At 40.9% G+C, this 16610-nt stretch overlaps 1 protein-coding gene across 7 annotated transcripts in view; it reads left to right on the top strand.

The window, feature by feature from the left end:
- The window catches only part of MACROD2 (mono-ADP ribosylhydrolase 2), a 987478-nt gene that overhangs the window by 514916 nt on the left and 455952 nt on the right, over nucleotides 1-16610 (top strand). For all 7 annotated transcript variants that reach the window (XM_081906344.1, XM_081906343.1, XM_081906345.1 and 4 more), the window contains exon 6: nucleotides 3683-3804. In XM_081906344.1, coding sequence (XP_081762470.1) covers nucleotides 3683-3804 — 122 coding nt within the window. The remainder of the gene's footprint in view (nucleotides 1-3682; nucleotides 3805-16610) is intronic.

The raw sequence follows: 16610 nt of genomic DNA, 5'->3' as shown, positions 1-16610 counted from the left end.
TAATTTTCACCTGTGTTTTAGTCACTTGCCAAGAGCATTATTGGATGCCTTAGATGAAAGTAAAACTAATGCAGCTGCCTGAACTGTTTTCCTTTCCCCTTCTTTCACTTGCTCTCTTTCTCCCTTCCTCTCCACTTTCAATGCTACATTTATTAACCTTTAGCGGCAATTTGCTTGTTTCACATGTACGTTAGAACATTTTCTCTTCCCTTGCTAATTGCGTAACTCTTTGTGGGCATTTTACAATTCTCTGACTTTGTGTCAGTGTTCTGTAGAAAGTACTTAAACTTTTCAGGGTTTTAAAATTTGGCTTTAAAAGAGATGTTTGATGCAGCCTTTTCCTTTATAATTCAATGGGAGCCTGGGGAAGGACAGCCCCACATCTTTCTAGTCCATGTTTGCCTTGCAGTACATCCTAGGTGACTGCTGTTTCTGAAAAGCGTGTTCTCATTCATAGAGAGCATGTGTTGCGGTGGGGTCTGACAGGCCACCCCTCTGTTGCTGGGCAGGTTAGTTTGGATGACCATCTGCAGTGATTGGGCGGTTGGGTTGCTGGGCAAATGTTGGTGTTGCCATTTAGGGGGTTAGACCAAAGGTTATAAAATTAAGTCACACAGCACTGACTGGGCTCTTTTGCTGCATGCATCGGATCCCCCTCCCTAATTTAGGGCTCTTGGTTGACCTTGTTATGCCTGTCATGGAGTCGCCTGCTTTTGGGGCAGGGGCCTGGTAGGAATTTTGTCCAATTGGCTGATTGGCTGGTGTCATTTGGTTTTTGCCTACTGAATAGCAAATCGTCACAACTTGTAAGGTTGTGGTTAGGCATTGGTTAAAAAATTGGTTGGTGGAGGGGTAAGGATTGGCGGTGCCTGCCCCTCCAATGCTACTGCTGCAAGGGAATTCCGTTAAAGGAACCCAGGGGCTTACCATGCTTTCGTCCATACCCCTGAATGGGGCTTAGGGCTGTGCAAACCCCCAGGAGCATGCGGGTGGGTGAGGGTCTGGTGCCCGGCTCCATGTTCTCCCCAATATTGTTTTCCCTTACTGGCTTTCACTGGAATCCGGAAGTCAGTTCTGTCCTGCAGTGGGGGACAGATAGTCAGAACCAATGCCTAAGGAACCACTCACATTTATGTACTTTAATAAAGTTGTGGCCAAAATTATGCCAAAAACCTTAAACAAAAAATATGTGTGAATGGTGAATTGTTTAGGGGTGGCTTGGGGGGACCTTGACACGAAACAAATGTGGCCCTAGCCTATTGTTCAGTGTATGAATCTCACCTCTGTCCCAACTTGCTAATTTCCTCTTGCTTTTTTGATATGTGGATGGCCTTGATTTTCTGAAGGTTACACTAGTCTCCCTCATACTGCAAACTATAGGCTCTTAAGACATTCTTGCTGTTTGGATTTTGGGCAGTCTATAAGGGCATATTTCCTGTCCCATTACAGCTCAACACTTGTCTCTAATTGCAAATCTCATTATTACAGTGGAGATTAAGGTTATGTGATGATCACATGTCTTCACTCTCCAAATTTCTTTCTGGTGTTTGGCATATCTGAAATTCCAATTTTTTTTAAAAAAATGTTTTGTTTAGCTTAGCTTAGAATATGAACCTGGATGTATGTTAGAAACAGCTGTATTACTAGAGGAATCGCTCTCCCATATTGATGGCACACTCACTGTCAAGGGCTGCTGGCCTGATTCTGATTGGAAAAACAATAAAACAGTTGTACCGATTCAAGGACAAATGCAGCAACCTGAACCAGCACACTTCCCGTTGCTGCAGTCTGTTACATCAGTGCAAATGTTTAGTAATTAGTAGCCTTGTTTGCAGCTCTGAAGCCACCATGTAATGTGTGCATATTAATGGAGTGTTTGGACACTGTTAATTATGAATGATGTATTACTTTTGCTGGTCTAGTGCACCAATAAAATGTCAAGCTTGTCTGTTGCAGCACGTTGTGGTGCTGAGTACTTAATGCTGATAAGAAGACCCTACTGCTGTAGCCTACTTGTATGGTATATTCAAGCATTTAGCAGAATTAATAAAATGAAGCCTCTCTGTGTTAGGCATTGAGGGGGGGCTGTAACCATAAAAAAAATAAAAAATTCACATGCATAGAAATTTGGATTTACACAGTTCACAGAGCAAGCTGTTATGGTCAAATACTGTAAACAGCTGTAATGAAAGGGTTTCCAGAATGAAATGTGGAAACAGATATTTCTCCCTGTGCATTTCCATGTTTATTCCACCGGCAACTGTTCTGAGTTTATTATTGTGCTGCATAAAATACACATGGAATATAATGCTTAGCCTAGCTGAAGGGTAAAGCCAATGTCCCTGTTTTGATCACTAGTTGTCATCCTTCTTGTCACCTGCCAAGTGTTAAGTGTCAACTTCAGATTTCAATTTTTGGGAACAGTTTTAACAGGCTTTGCTGTTAAGTAGTGTAGATGTAATAATGAAACCAAATAATGCAGTTGTGTTCCTATAACTAGAGGAAATAACTATGATTAAAAAGGAAAGGTTGATATTTCTCATTTTTTGGTGCTTCTCAGTGTGATTTTTACAGCAGTTAGAAAGTTTAGCTCTGTTTAGCTGTTTGTGCCAAGCACACAGAATTTACTGACGATGTGAATTCCCTAGTGGGAGTTGCCCATTGGCAGTCAATTGAATCTTAACATTTGTTGATCTACAAAGAAAATTTAAGAATTTAAATGTGGTTTCAGTCTGGCAGGCTTGGGAGAGCCTGGGAATATTCTATAATGCTAGGCGGTAAGTTTTGGTGGTAGCCATGTTGTAAAAATTGAAAGTTGTTGGGTATTTTTTTAAGGTTGAGAATAGTGAAAAATCATCCATAATTATGACTGTTGGTACACACTTGTAGAATAAGAGAGGGAGAGGAAGTATCCACTGAAAATATAGTTAATGATAATGGAATTGAAGATGAGAGAGGCTGTGGCTGGAAAGCATATTTGCTTTTTTAGGTATGTTGTAGGTCAATAGAGTCAGACCCAATCTGGCACCATGGCAGGCACAAAACATTCTTCCTTGTATACCCTTGGACTGGCTCCACATTGGTTTGCTGATAGCACATGCATTGTGTGAAATCTTAATTAGCAATTTCACCTCTGGCATGCATGTTCTGATGGGAGATAGGGAAGCACCAATGTGATTAGGGCAAATCACATGTATCTAACAGTCTGAACTTTACCAAGGTAATGTGGAGCTATGTTCTGGCAGCGGAGGGGGAAAGCATTTTACAGGTGTCAGCCACAATAACATATGAACTGGGCACAGGAAAGTTAGGGAAGCAGAGAAGAATATCGGGATTTGCACAGGTAAAAGCCAGTCAGTACAAGGAAGGTCCAGATAAATGAGCAAAATAATGAAAGAGAAATTTGATTATTATGTCATAGCTTAAATGTTTCAGTAAGTACTGTCTGCTAATTTGTGGACATAAAAAAGACAGCCTCATTCTTGCATTGTTCCTGAGTTCTGTTTTAATTTCAATGTCCTGAGTTAAATGTTGCCTTTATAGCTATCATTTATTTGTTTTCTATGCTGTATCAGTGTCTTCTGCCTTAGCCCTATAGATTTAGAAGATCATCTTTTAACATTTTCTATGATCCTATTGAAGATCTGATAACATTAACTTGATTTTTAAATTATTCTTGCAGATGTCATTCATACTGTGGGCCCTATAGCAAGAGGACATATTAGTGATAGCCATAAGGAAGACTTGGCAAATTGCTATAAGTCCTCCCTGAAATTGGCCAAAGAGAACCTCATCAGATCCATTGTAAGTACTTTGCAATATTTATCATTTGTTGTTTGTCTTCGGGAATGATGCCTTGAAAGCCTTCCACAAATCTTGAAAACAGCCAATATTTGCTATAAGTGACATTGTAGGAATTAATGGAAGAATGTTGCATGTAAAATAAATAAATAAGAACATTTGAAAGGCCATGACATTCAACACACTGCCCTGCTAAAAATCCAGACCTAAACATATATGTTGCTGAAATTTTGGGTTCATTAACTCTTTATTTAAAAATCCTACTCAAGCATGTTCGTTTCTATTCATGTGCCAAGCATCCCTACCTGCTCTTGTGATTTCTAGCTAGTTTCGTTTGGTACTATCCCTGTTTTTATGTATGTCGCTACATTATCCCATTGTTGTGTTTTTTTATTAACTACCACAAGCTATCGTGATGGACACTAACATAATATGTCTTTTAAGATTCTTTCTTTCTTTAAATATAAAATTTTATTTAAAACAAAGATAAAAGAACTACACAGTCAGAGAATCAACTCCGACCACTGGATTTCATTATTAATGACATATGTTTTCTTCAGACTCAAAGCCAGTGTTTTATATAAAACCATTCCTCTTACTACACTGTCTAAGGCTACAATTCTGTATACTTGAGAGGGAGTAAATCCTACTAATTCAATAGGGCTTACATCTGAGCAAACATATATTGGATTGCACTGTTTGTTCACACATGATTCCAGATAAGAGGATTATATGTAATTATTCTAATGAACAAATTTTTTCCGTATATATATTTTTATGTTGAGGGCACTAGCTGTAATATTATTTTTTTATGTGGATGCTGACAGCAGTCCATCACCAGCTTCTGATGAAGGTTTTTGACAAGCAAGTTATTCTTGGATAGTGACACAATGTTCACCTGTTGCACAGATTCTGCATTTGGTAACCTACAATGATGCACACATTTTCAATATATTTTTCTTGTAAACATCCATGTGACCCAGCACTTTCTCAGTGTTAATGAGCAGACTTGGTTTCTGCAAAAACACCAATCAGAAAAGCCCACACCATTCTCTATCATCTCCATGTTGCAGTGGATATCCAAGCTTTTCTACACTGACTTCTTCAGTTTCCAGAGTGGTTTAACAATCAATGCCTCTTCACGGGTCACTCTGAGAATTGTAGCTCTGTGAGGGGCACTAGAGGCTTCCTAACAACTCCCAGAATTCTTAACAAACTACAGCTCCCAGAATTCTTCAGGGGAAGCCATGAATGCTTAAAGTGATATGGTAGTGCTTTACATGCATGGTCTGAATGTGGCCTAGCTCAGTCCCCTGCTTGATTCAGAAAATCCAGAGCTATCTACTGCAATTATTAAGTTTGCAGATGACACCACCATAATGGGTTTAATAACAGGTGGAGACAAATCAGCGTATAGAGGGGAGGTCCAAAAAATATCTGCATGGTGCCTAGGGAACAACTTGCACCTTAATATTAGCAGAACAAAGGAGATGGTGTTGGACTTTCGGAGGAAGAGAGAACTAGCTTCACTGTACATCGGGGAGGGCTGTGTGGAGAGAGTCTCTTCCTTTAAATTTCTAGGAGTTTATCTCAATGAAGACCTTACTTGGAAAATAAATACAACCCAGGTGGTTAATAATGCCCAACAGAGACTCCATCTCCCCCAAGTATTGTGGAAGAACAATGTCAATCAACATTTGATGATCTCCTTCTACTGGTCAGCAATAGAAAGTGTCCTTTCATACTGCATCACGGTGTGGTACTCTGGTTTGACATCATCTGGTAGGAAGTGCCTACAGAGGGTGGTGAATACAGCGCAAGATATTATGGGCTGTCCCGTGAATCCGCTGGATGATTCACACCCTGGCCGGCACTTTCTTGATCTCCTGCCCTCAGGCAGAAGATATAGAAGCATGATTAGTTGCACCAACAGGGTAAAGAACAGCTTCTATCCGTGGGCTGTTAGGCTGCTGAATGAAAAGATAACAACAGGGCAACTGACTTTCGGGTTTGGTGGGTGTGCGTCAGTAAACAAGGGGAATTAAGACTAAGAGAGCTGCGTGGGGGGTGCTCGTGTAATCTCACTGTATACAAGTTGTACAAGTGATAATAAAGTATTTCAAGTTTAGCATCCATGACAGTTGGTGGTTCAGCCTCTCCAGTGGAGAAGAATCCATCACACCCCCACACTCCCGGTGCATTTGGTTAACCCTACAGTTAAGAAGATTCTTCTAATGTTCAACTGAAATCTACTCTCTCATTAGATCTATTCCCACCCTTTAGAACAGCAGAGTTTTGCCCTCTTCCATGTGACAGCCCCCAAGAGTGCTATTATACTCAGCCTTCTCCAGGTCAAATATGACCTGTCCCTTCAACCTTTCTCATAGCATTTGTATTACATATCCCTGACCCTGATGGATATGTTTTACATATCCCTGAGTCTCTTTTTTATTATCTTAGGTGCCAAAATATGTTGGCTGGCCTTGGTTTTCTATAAGTTGGCACTATTTGCCTAAGGTAGCAAAATACCATTGGTTCACCCTCAGGTCTTCTCCCCTTCTGCCCATTAGACAGCATCCTCTTTAAGTAGCGACTTCATTCTTTTGGTCTGTTGCATCTGTTGCATCTACAGGGGTGTGCGCACCTGTCCAGAAGATAAACCAGAAGGGGAAATTAGAGAGCTCTGATTTAAAAGACTTCTTTTATATTTGCTGTAACTGCGTTTATATTGCCCTAAGTTTTTGTGAGATTTTACTTTTTACTTTGTAAACTGAGAGATAGCTTTGGAAAGAACAGTAGTTTATGAATCTTTAAATGATAAATTGCCTAGTTGGCCACCCGTCTGAATCCATTCAATGAAGAAGCAATACCAGCTGGCAAAACAAATTCATCTGATATTTGCGAGCAACCTCCAAGGACTATGTGGAAATCTGCCATGTAACTGAGGCAATAACTTTAGTGGAGAAGACAACATTATGAATATGTTCACTGCTATTATGGATATGTTCACTGGCCTATTGCATTTAGCATGGTTTTAGAATTCATTGAGTGAGTGAGATATTATCTGCTCTCTCTCTCTATTTCTTTGTCGGAAGCCTACATTTCTGCTGTACTTGACGAAGTTCATATGGTCCCCTGAACCAGTGCTAATATAGAGAAACTTCTTAGTACATCAAGGCTTTCTTTACTGTATTCCTCCTTTCCGCCCCTGCATGTGGTTGACAGGTGCTCAAGCCGATGCGTCAACTGAAGCCTGAGGTATTGTTAAACTGAAAATTTGAGAAGTACGCAGACAACAAGGGCTGAACATGAAACAAAAGGGATTATCTAAAATTCACAATGAAAACAGAATATAAAGTTAGCATTGTCTCTCTTTCATCCACAAGGCAGGCATTTGTCAAGACTGTTATGAAAATAGAAAAGTTTTATACACAGAAAATAACTGAGCTGTGAAAATCTGTCAGTCTTTTGTACAATATACGGTGTTAAAAAAAAAAAAATCTAAGCCTGGTCTTCACCATATTGGATGCAGTGATTTGTAACTCAGCATCTTGGGTTCCTCTGGACCATAAGGATAGAAACTTAAGCACATAGCTAACTCAGTTGTTAGAGCATGAGACTTTTACCTTGTGGTCCCTTCCAACTCTATGATTCTATGAGGACAAGTGACCCCTTCCTGAAAAACGTATTTCCCCCAATGCATGCAAGTCAGATGCATTCAAGTCAAATGCAAGTTACGCATGCAAGTCAAAATGTGTTCTTTTATAAACCACTCTACCTCTTACATGCCATTGTAACTAAAATTTCCATTATGCTGGCTGGGTTGGATGGGTGTTGTAGGGCACAAGGTTTCCCAAGGATGCCTTGTATGGCTAAGGACTTTACCCATGTCTCACATTACGTATAAATAGATCTTGACATTAGGCAGAGAGCAGGAAAAACAGGATAGTTATGTTCTTCCTTCACCATCATCAACAAAGGAGGAATGATAGCTACAGCCACTTAATAGCTGCTGACAGCGTAACTGATAGGGTTTTAAGTTGGGTTCCTTTTTTGTTTGTGTAAAGAGCACATTAAGATAATTTCTAATGTGTTCTGTGTTACTGCAGATAGTTTCTACCTTAATGTTCACGAGAGCACTAGCTTGAAATTTTAATATTTGTACTGAACATTGTATGATCTCTCTGTGATGCTTTGCAATTATTAAGCCAGCTGAAAATGAGGTGGCGTATGGTGACAGGGTCCTTCACTATATTCGTTTGCCACCTCAATTGTTCGCCACTCACATGAGTCTGCATTCTTACATTTTAATTCCCTTGTAGTCTCGAATTACATTATGGAACTGTCAAGTAAATTATATTTTCTTATACAGTTCCTCAGCTGAGAACGTTGCCATAGTAATGAGTTTCTAATCTAAAAAGCCTACAAGTCGGCTTTATTCTGTCACCTGACTTTTTTTGATGGAAACTTCCATCCGTCCTTCATGAGATTCACTTTGAAGGGAGCTGCCTCAGCTTCATATTCACCAGCTCTTGGGAGTATTTGCATGGAGACATGTTAGATCTTTATTCATATTCTCATTGATCTTGCATTCTAAAATATTTATCTTGCAGCCCGATCCCCAGCACATTTATTTGGAAGTCCCAGTGAGCCCCATAGGACCTACTTGCTATTAGGTTGATTCAGAATTGCAGTCCTAATTTCTCAGTCTTCCCCTTAAATATTTGTTGGCTGGGGGGACCCCATTTCAGATATCAGCAAGATGTGAGGTTTTAGCAGTGATGACAGTTGTAATTAACGCCGCTGCAATATGTTTATATCTGATGATACTGTAGCAGCTGGTAGATTAATTTCCAGGTTTGGTTGGGGTTTTTGGGGTGGGTGTGAATTGTGATGAGGAAAATAGAACTCTGGCAGTGGAGTTGAGGTTCCTGACAGTGAGTTTTCTTTGATGTCTTGAGATGGAATATTTATGAGGGTTCTAACAAGATAGACAGTAACAACATGTCTTTCCTATTATGTTTGTACGGAGGACTTTTATACCATAATTCCCAGTTGTGCACTCTTACATTCTCTAGATATGAAAACAGAATTATGAAGCCCCATTGTTTGTGATGCAAGTTGGTTGATATCCATTCCTCCATTATGGTTGAGGAGGTGGTGGGGACTTTACATTTAGTTCATTGGAAGCAACTTACACCACCTCTTTGCTGGCATAACATTATGCGATCACTAAGAGTGAGATGGAGATCTGAGTGTCACAACCCTAATAATCCAACTTTTGGCTCTTGGTTCATGTAGTTGCACCAGTTTCATGGTTCCACTAGGATAAATGTGATGCTTCAATGACATAGATCCATGACACTGGCAGACATGGAATCTACTAGCTAATATAACTTGAGCATGGGATTTTGCATTAGTAATAGTGCAACAAATTGGACTATAAAACCATGATCTGCATTACAAAAAGATGTTCATGCTGCTACATAAGAAGCAAGGTCTTTGAGTCAGTCATTAGTGTTACTATATTCTAATGCCTTATGTTGCCATAGACTCTCATTGTAGCCAAGAGAGCTCTCAAATCTGTCAAACAAGCCAGTGAATGTTCAGCTGATGCTGAACAAATGTCTGCTACTTACATGGGATCATACTCCTTCCTTCAAAATAACCTTTTAGTCACATGTCAGTCTGAGCATTCCATATGTCCACTCTGTCTAGGTCTTCAAAGCACGTTGCATGAGACATAAGCACCCCCCCAAGCCTTGGTGTAATAATAATAATAATAATAATAATAATAATAATAATAATAATAATATATTTATACCCCGCCCTCCCCAGCCAAGACCAGGCTCAGGGCAGCTAACAACCAATAATAAAAACAAGTTGATTAAAATACAATTTAAAAGATTAAGATATAACATTAAAGCATTAGGATGCAGCCTCTTCACAGGAGGAGAAAGGAAAAAGAAAGAGGGGGAGGGAATCAAACTGATTGTAAGCCAAGGGCCAGGTGGAACAACTCTGTCTTACAGGCCCTGTGGAAAGAAATCAGATCCCGCAGGGCCCTGGTCTCATGAGACCGAGCGTTCCACCAGGCCGGAGCCAATGTAGAGAAGGCCCTGGCTCTGGTTGAGGCTAATCTAACTTCCTTAGGGCCTGGGACCTCTAGGGTGTTGCTATTTATGGACCTTAAGGTCCTCCGTGGGGCATACCAAGAGAGGCGGTCCCGTAGGTACGAGGGTCCTAGGCTGTGAACCATATATTAAGCCAGTGGTTTTCAGCCAGTGTGCCATGGCACCCTGGGTTGCCTTGAATGATGGTCAGGGGTGCCAAGGGCAACACTGGCCTCTGTCCCTCTTTCCTTCCCTCCCTCCTCTGATGCCCTCTTGCATCTCTGCCTCCCAAAGACTTGCCAAGCTGTTTGTTGCAACAGCCCTGGCTATAAGCTCCGCAGGCAAATGGTGCCTCTGAGAGGCACCTCTTTTTTGTGTGTTGAGGGGCAGCTCAGAGACCAGGGACAGTAGCAGCAGCTGCCCTGAGGACTCCCAAGCAGCAGGAGAGGAAAGGAGGCTGAGGGAACACTCCACAAGGGAGCGTGTTCGAAAAGGATGAGAGGCTGCCAGCTCTGCAGGCAAGGGGTGACATAACTGGGCTTCTGAGCCCCACAGGGGAGCCACAGAAAGAATGTAGTTGGTTAAGGGAGCCATGGACTCAAAAAGGTTGAAAACCTCTGTATTAAGCTGTGACTTTCCTAACTCTATTGGACCAAAAGTGAGTGTTTTGAACTTCATTAAAATACCCTTTTGAAATTACTTCACCCTCCCCACAGGATATCTAGTGCACTTTTGTATTTTGCAAGTTGCAAACTGTAAACAAAAGTGGTTTTTATTTAAATACCCCAAAGAGAAATAGTTTAGAAAGGCACCCACAAGTAAAGCTTTGTCTTAACATATGACTGGAGCCTCCAGGAAATGTGAAACTGGGCAGGAGTTATATTACTAGTATAACAGGGAGAGAGAAACTTGCAGATCATACTGTGTGCATGTAAGTGCAGCAAGACTGGAATGCACTTTTATTGCTTATTTATTTCAATTTGAAAACCCACTGAGTACTATAAGTATATATTCCCTTTAAAATACTTTGACATGGTGACAAAAAATAGGTACTGTGCTTTCTTAGTTACCTATTTCTTTTTTTAAAAAACCCCCTGCCACTATATATTAGGATGACATATCTTTTCAAATAATGCTTTCATGAACCATAAGAAAAGAATATTGTCTTTCACACCCAAGGAGAAGAGATCTCAGAGCATCCACTGCATGACAAGTTGCCTTTAGAGAAGAGAACATCTGAACATTAGTTGCATCTTTGTGAGCATCTCTTTATTTAAACTTCAACAGGCCAAGAAAGAAAGAATAGGGATGGCACAACTAGGACAGAAGTTGGATAGGTTTGTTTATTAAAAAAGGAAGAAGGGAAAGGGAAAAGAGGGATAAAGAGCTGTACCTCAGTGGTAGAGCATCTGCTTTGCAGACCAAAGGTTAAATCTCTGGCTTCTCCAGATGTTGCAGGTGGTGCAAGGGGAAGACTCTTGTCTCAAACCTGGAGAGCTGCTTCAACTAAATGCTTCAGCTCAACTAGATGGACCAATTGTCTGATTTGTGCTTAAGAAGCTGTCTTAGGTTGTGTGTGATGGCCTGGGAATCTGATTCAGAGGCTGAACCTGAAGAATCCCAGCCTGCACAGGAGTCCCCGCCTCCAGGGCCGGCTGAGCCGGGGCAGGGGCTTGAATCTGAAGGGCCCCCATCTGTGCTGGATCCTCAGGAGCAGACACCAGCTGAATCCAATCTGGCTCTGGAGGTAATTGAGGACCCATTGCCTGCAAGTGTTCCTCTCCCAGCCCTGTTAGGGGAAGGTGAGGTTGCCTCTGGGTCCAGTAACCCTCCAGCCTCTCCTGAGCTGCAGAGGCTCAGGGCAAAGAGGCGGAGGGAACTAAGTTCTCTCAGGAGGAGTGCTCGCCTTAAGGCCAGGGGAGGCGAGTCACCTGTGGGCCGGGACCGCCCCAGGCCTCAGAGGAGATAAAGGCCAGTCAGCCCAGTCCCAGGTTGCGGGAGCAACATCACTGGAAACCTGTTCCTGTCAGTACCCTGACCTGCTCTTCTGGAGTTCCTGACCACACGAGGCTCCTTGCCTTGGGCCCCGCTTCACCCGTGACGGACAGCCTCCAGACCCTTGAGCAGGACCAGCCTCAGACCACGCCGCACAGTAACCCCCCAGGACCAGCACATTGTGACTTGGTTCCATGTGTCTGAATATCTGAAGGAACATGTGCAAATGCACATTTCTGAGCTGTTAGTGTAAACTTCCATCTCAGGGCACTTTTTTTTTTTTTGCATTTTCCATCCTTTCTATGAAGAAAAATGCTATGTATTTCATTTAACTGAAATGGGTTGCTTAGTGAATTTGAATTCTATAAACCATTAGATCCCACCCTTGCCAGCTAGATCTCAAATGCAGAAAGGTTTTCCTGCAACGTTATCAGTGACTGGTGCATTTTTTGTTTTCAAAACAAAACTCAGGACTGATATTTAAAATCAGAGCTAGTGCAAATCAGCCTCCCCCAATTTGGTGCCCTGCAGACCCTCTGTAGTACAAGGTCCAGCATTTGGAGGGCACCTGTTTGGGGGAATAAAGTGTAAATTATAGGTGGTGGGTGGGAAGAAACCACTTTTCAAAGGAATGTAAGCTGGCTTCCAGAGTGTGCATCAAGAAGCAACATTGAGCCTATCTCAAATGAGTTTTACTTCAGTTTACCTCAGATGCTGAAACAAAAAGCAAGGAGCCTAAATTGGACAACTTAACTGTTCAAGAAATGCGGCCAGGAAATAGATGAGAATATTCTTTCTTCTCCCCTTTCACTGCAAAGATGGAAAGAAGAAAATGTGAAGGGAACTGCCCACTTTCTCTTTGTCACCAACTCCTCCTGCAACAGTGACAGAAGGAAAAGCTGCCCATAGGCAGACTAACATAGATATTACTACCAGAAGATATGTTGTTGTTTCATTTCTTAGGGTGAAAGTGGAGCCTTCCTTTCAGCTGTGGGGGTGCTAGAAAAAGTGGGGAAATGGTCACATGCAGAAAACAAAGGTGGTCTGTGTGTTTTGAAACAGAATTATTTATATTATTATATGTATTATTATTATTGCCAGCATGGCTGGAAGTGTAGTTGAAGTATGTAAAGAAGCTTCAGGTGGAAAAGACGGACCAAAATGGATCTGCTTTGCAATTTTCTTAATCCTTCACTATAGTTTCTCTACTTTTAGGAAGGTTCCAAAGAGACTCACTAAAGTTACAGGCCTAAATAAACTTTCAGCTCTTTCCCCATAAGCTAAATAACCCTTCCTGTTCTAAAATGAAGCATACCCTGTATTCTGTCACTTGTTGCTGTTCTGAATAATAACAGGGTTCTTGGGGACTAATGGTTGTGTTCTCTTGCACAGTTTATTTCCCCAGCAGCTGATTTGAAACCCCTGAACTTTAAGGGGGCAAAAAAGAACCCACAGGAAGTTTGACCTACTAAGCATATTCTGAAAGGAGAAGATTTATTGTTGGGTTTACTCAGAGATTATTATTTTTTATCGTTGTGTGTTCTGGAAAGAGAGCACAAGCAGCCAAAAGAGTTATATGAGATGGAATGATTGCTGTCTTGGAAAGATGGATCCCTCTTTTTGAAAATAACTCCACTCAAAAGGAAGAACAATATATTGGCAGGGGGAAGAATGTGCAGCTTGTATTCACAATATTTTGTGTTAATCTGTATTTCCTCTTGATTTAAATTTAAATCTAGTGCATACAGTGGAATGGCCCTAGAGGAGAGTGAGGGACCATCTTGAAAGTTGTGGGATGGGACATGGAGGGTTGTACCAAGGTGAGGAAATTAGAACAATTCAGTGGTGCTGCTGTGTGCAAGGAAATGCTTTCTGTTCATGCAACACACCCTTGAAGCTAAATGAGAACTCATAGTCCCATTCTGCAGGGGACATAAGGCTAGAGGCAAACCAGGCAGTGTATAGTGAAGAGCCCAGGTCATGCAGACAGAATACAGGACCTAGGACAGCTCCAAGAGCTTTTGCTAGGGCAGCTTCAGAAGACATTGCTAGACCAATCTGAAACCTTATGTAGGTTGACCAGACCTGCAGTGTAGTAGGCTCCACTTTCCTGAAGGAGATGGCTCACAGGTTAAAGCGCTCTTGCCTTTTTCAGAGGCTTTGGTGTCTTTGAGTCTGGAAAGGCAAAGGTACTGTAGTGGAAAGTGGGAGATTTGTGTCTTCCTCTGGGAGGACCCTGAATGAGGTACTCCCCCTGGCAATTCTCCCCCATAGATGTAGCCCAAATCTCATCCGAGTCTGCTGCCATGCACCACAAAGTCCCCATGTTGTGGGCCATGACAATAAGAATGTGAAAACCCAAATGAAGTTTTACTATACTTGCACCATATGCAATGTCATACAGTAAGTAGGAACACTTGGAAGGACAACTGAAAGACACAAAAAAGCCACTTCCACTCCCTGATATTACTTGGCCAATTCTAATAAAATTACTGGTGATTACTTGGACCATATTTTGCAGCCAAATCAAGTAAAAATTAATCAACTTTGACAGAAGCTTTTCTTTGAAGAAGGGGGAAGAAACTCAAAAACCCCTAAGAACAATTCTCTGTGGCCCTCACAGTGTCTGATAATTCTTTCATGTTCTGCTATTAATCATTACGTTAAAAAACCGAAAAACTTTCTGGAGGGGAGAATGTGCTTAAAACTAACAAAGAAGAATTTAATCATATGGACCTCTTTCAAGGTCCCTGTGCTATTTTGTCTTGTTGCGATCTGAGAGTTAAAAAGCTTTTGCTTCTTGATTTTCCACAACCATACATTTCATTGTGGTTGGCTGTTTCCAAATGTCTTTGTTTTTCTATATTCATAGTTTGGGTTTCCCTCTCTGGCCTCTATAGAATTGCCTTATATATAGTAAGATATGACTGCATCCTATTTCATTTCTGCACATTTAAGTCCTAGTTTATTGTGGTGAGGTTTTCACATTTCCATTGTAGGCAACTTTGGGTGCACAATTTTTAAACTAGATCTGCTATCTAGAAAGTGGGCATGGGGATATCAATGTGGCTGAGCTGAAGACCAAATAGACCCCCTTTCCAACCTGTGCTTTACTGAATAATCCTTCTATATGCTTTGCAAAATTGAATTCTGACTATGGGATATAGCAAGAAGGGGCTTATGTATTGATGAGTGGAACTGATCAGAATATCACAATGTGATTTTCTCTCAGTGCCACTTGGATTCTTCAGGTTGCATTAAAACAGCCTGGTTTAGGTCCCTCTAGGACTTATTTTAGACAGAACTCACAGGAACTCAGTTCTGGCACCTCTCAAATGGGTGCCATTGCCATTATAGAAGAACAAGGGAGGTGTTCATGGTGAGTTCTGGCACCTCTTTTCTAGAAAAATAGCTCTGTGATAATACATGAAATTGTCCCCTTTAAGTGGACATTTTTTCCAATCTTGTATCTGTGTTAGAATAAAAAATGCACAATTTCATACATAATAAATGCAGTTATAACCATATATTTTTTTACAAAACGACTTACATCTGTAAAAACAGTAAGAACCAATTTCATCTCTAAAGAGAATTTCAATTCCTAATATTTTTATTGTGAAAAAGGTATTTTATGGGAAACAATTCATAAATGGAATTAAGCAAATATAGTGCTGCTTCATTCAGTGTTGGACAGTTGGGAGGCTGGGAGGAAGAATGAGTTTTTCTTATTGATGGGTCCTCTCTCTCCCTCAAAAATTTTCCTGTTCTGGCTTGCAGCTAATTAAGCAAGATTATGATTTTTTAAAATTTATTTATGGGCATGACTTACCTTGAAAGTTAGGAAAATTGCTACATAATTTAAGTGCATGCACACCCTCCCATTTTTTTTTTTTAGCTAAACTGAAAATTAAGGGGGAAGATTGTCTTATAATGTCATATTGGTGATCCCTCCCCCCTCACTTTTGAGTCCATTCATCACATAACTTGTTTATATTTGCATAATGCAAAGAAACCCACACAGTTCTATAATTGGAAATGCTTGCATGAATTAAAAAACAAAAACAAAACAGAAAATGCTGGGAAACATCATCTCCTGGACTATATATATATTAATTATACAACACTAATTTCAACAGTGATTGCATTGAGTGTGTGTATTCAAATTTGGTCAAAAAGTGAGCCACAGTTCTACATGCTAGATTTCTTTACACAAGTTAATATGTTGTCTGAGAGGACACCTGAGCATGTTAAGCATTGTATGGCACAGAAAAACTGCCACACTTGTTATCATCTACCTTCACCCTGATAATGACCCCCCAAAGATGTGTCTGACATTTTAAAGCAATTAGATTTCTCTAGCTTTGAGGTTACTCTAACTCATTAATTAGAGCCCTCTTTGAATCCGGCTGCTAGACTAATTTATTCCACCTAGTTAATAAACCTCATCAGTAGCTAAAAGCAAAATATGAATATTTGATAGTGTGGAGAAACTAAACAGTTATGAGTCTCAGTGCAGTCAGTAGGTTTAAGTGTGCATAAATGAGCTGAGGATTTCAATTTAAGCACAGGCTTGGCATCAACACCTGGCATGCCTGGAGAACTGTTGGGGTCCCAGCCCTCTGGCAGGGGCTTCTGCTGTTATCTGCCCTGGTGCCTTGCAAGCTCCCAGTACTACACGGCTATTTTTATTCCCTACAGTGC

The sequence above is a fragment of the Podarcis melisellensis genome (genome assembly GCF_964234715.1).
Source record: "Podarcis melisellensis genome assembly, chromosome: 3".
NCBI classification, from domain to species: Eukaryota; Metazoa; Chordata; class Lepidosauria; order Squamata; family Lacertidae; genus Podarcis; species Podarcis melisellensis.
Note: the sequence above shows the minus strand (reverse complement) of the source record. Positions and strands in the feature narration are given on the sequence as shown.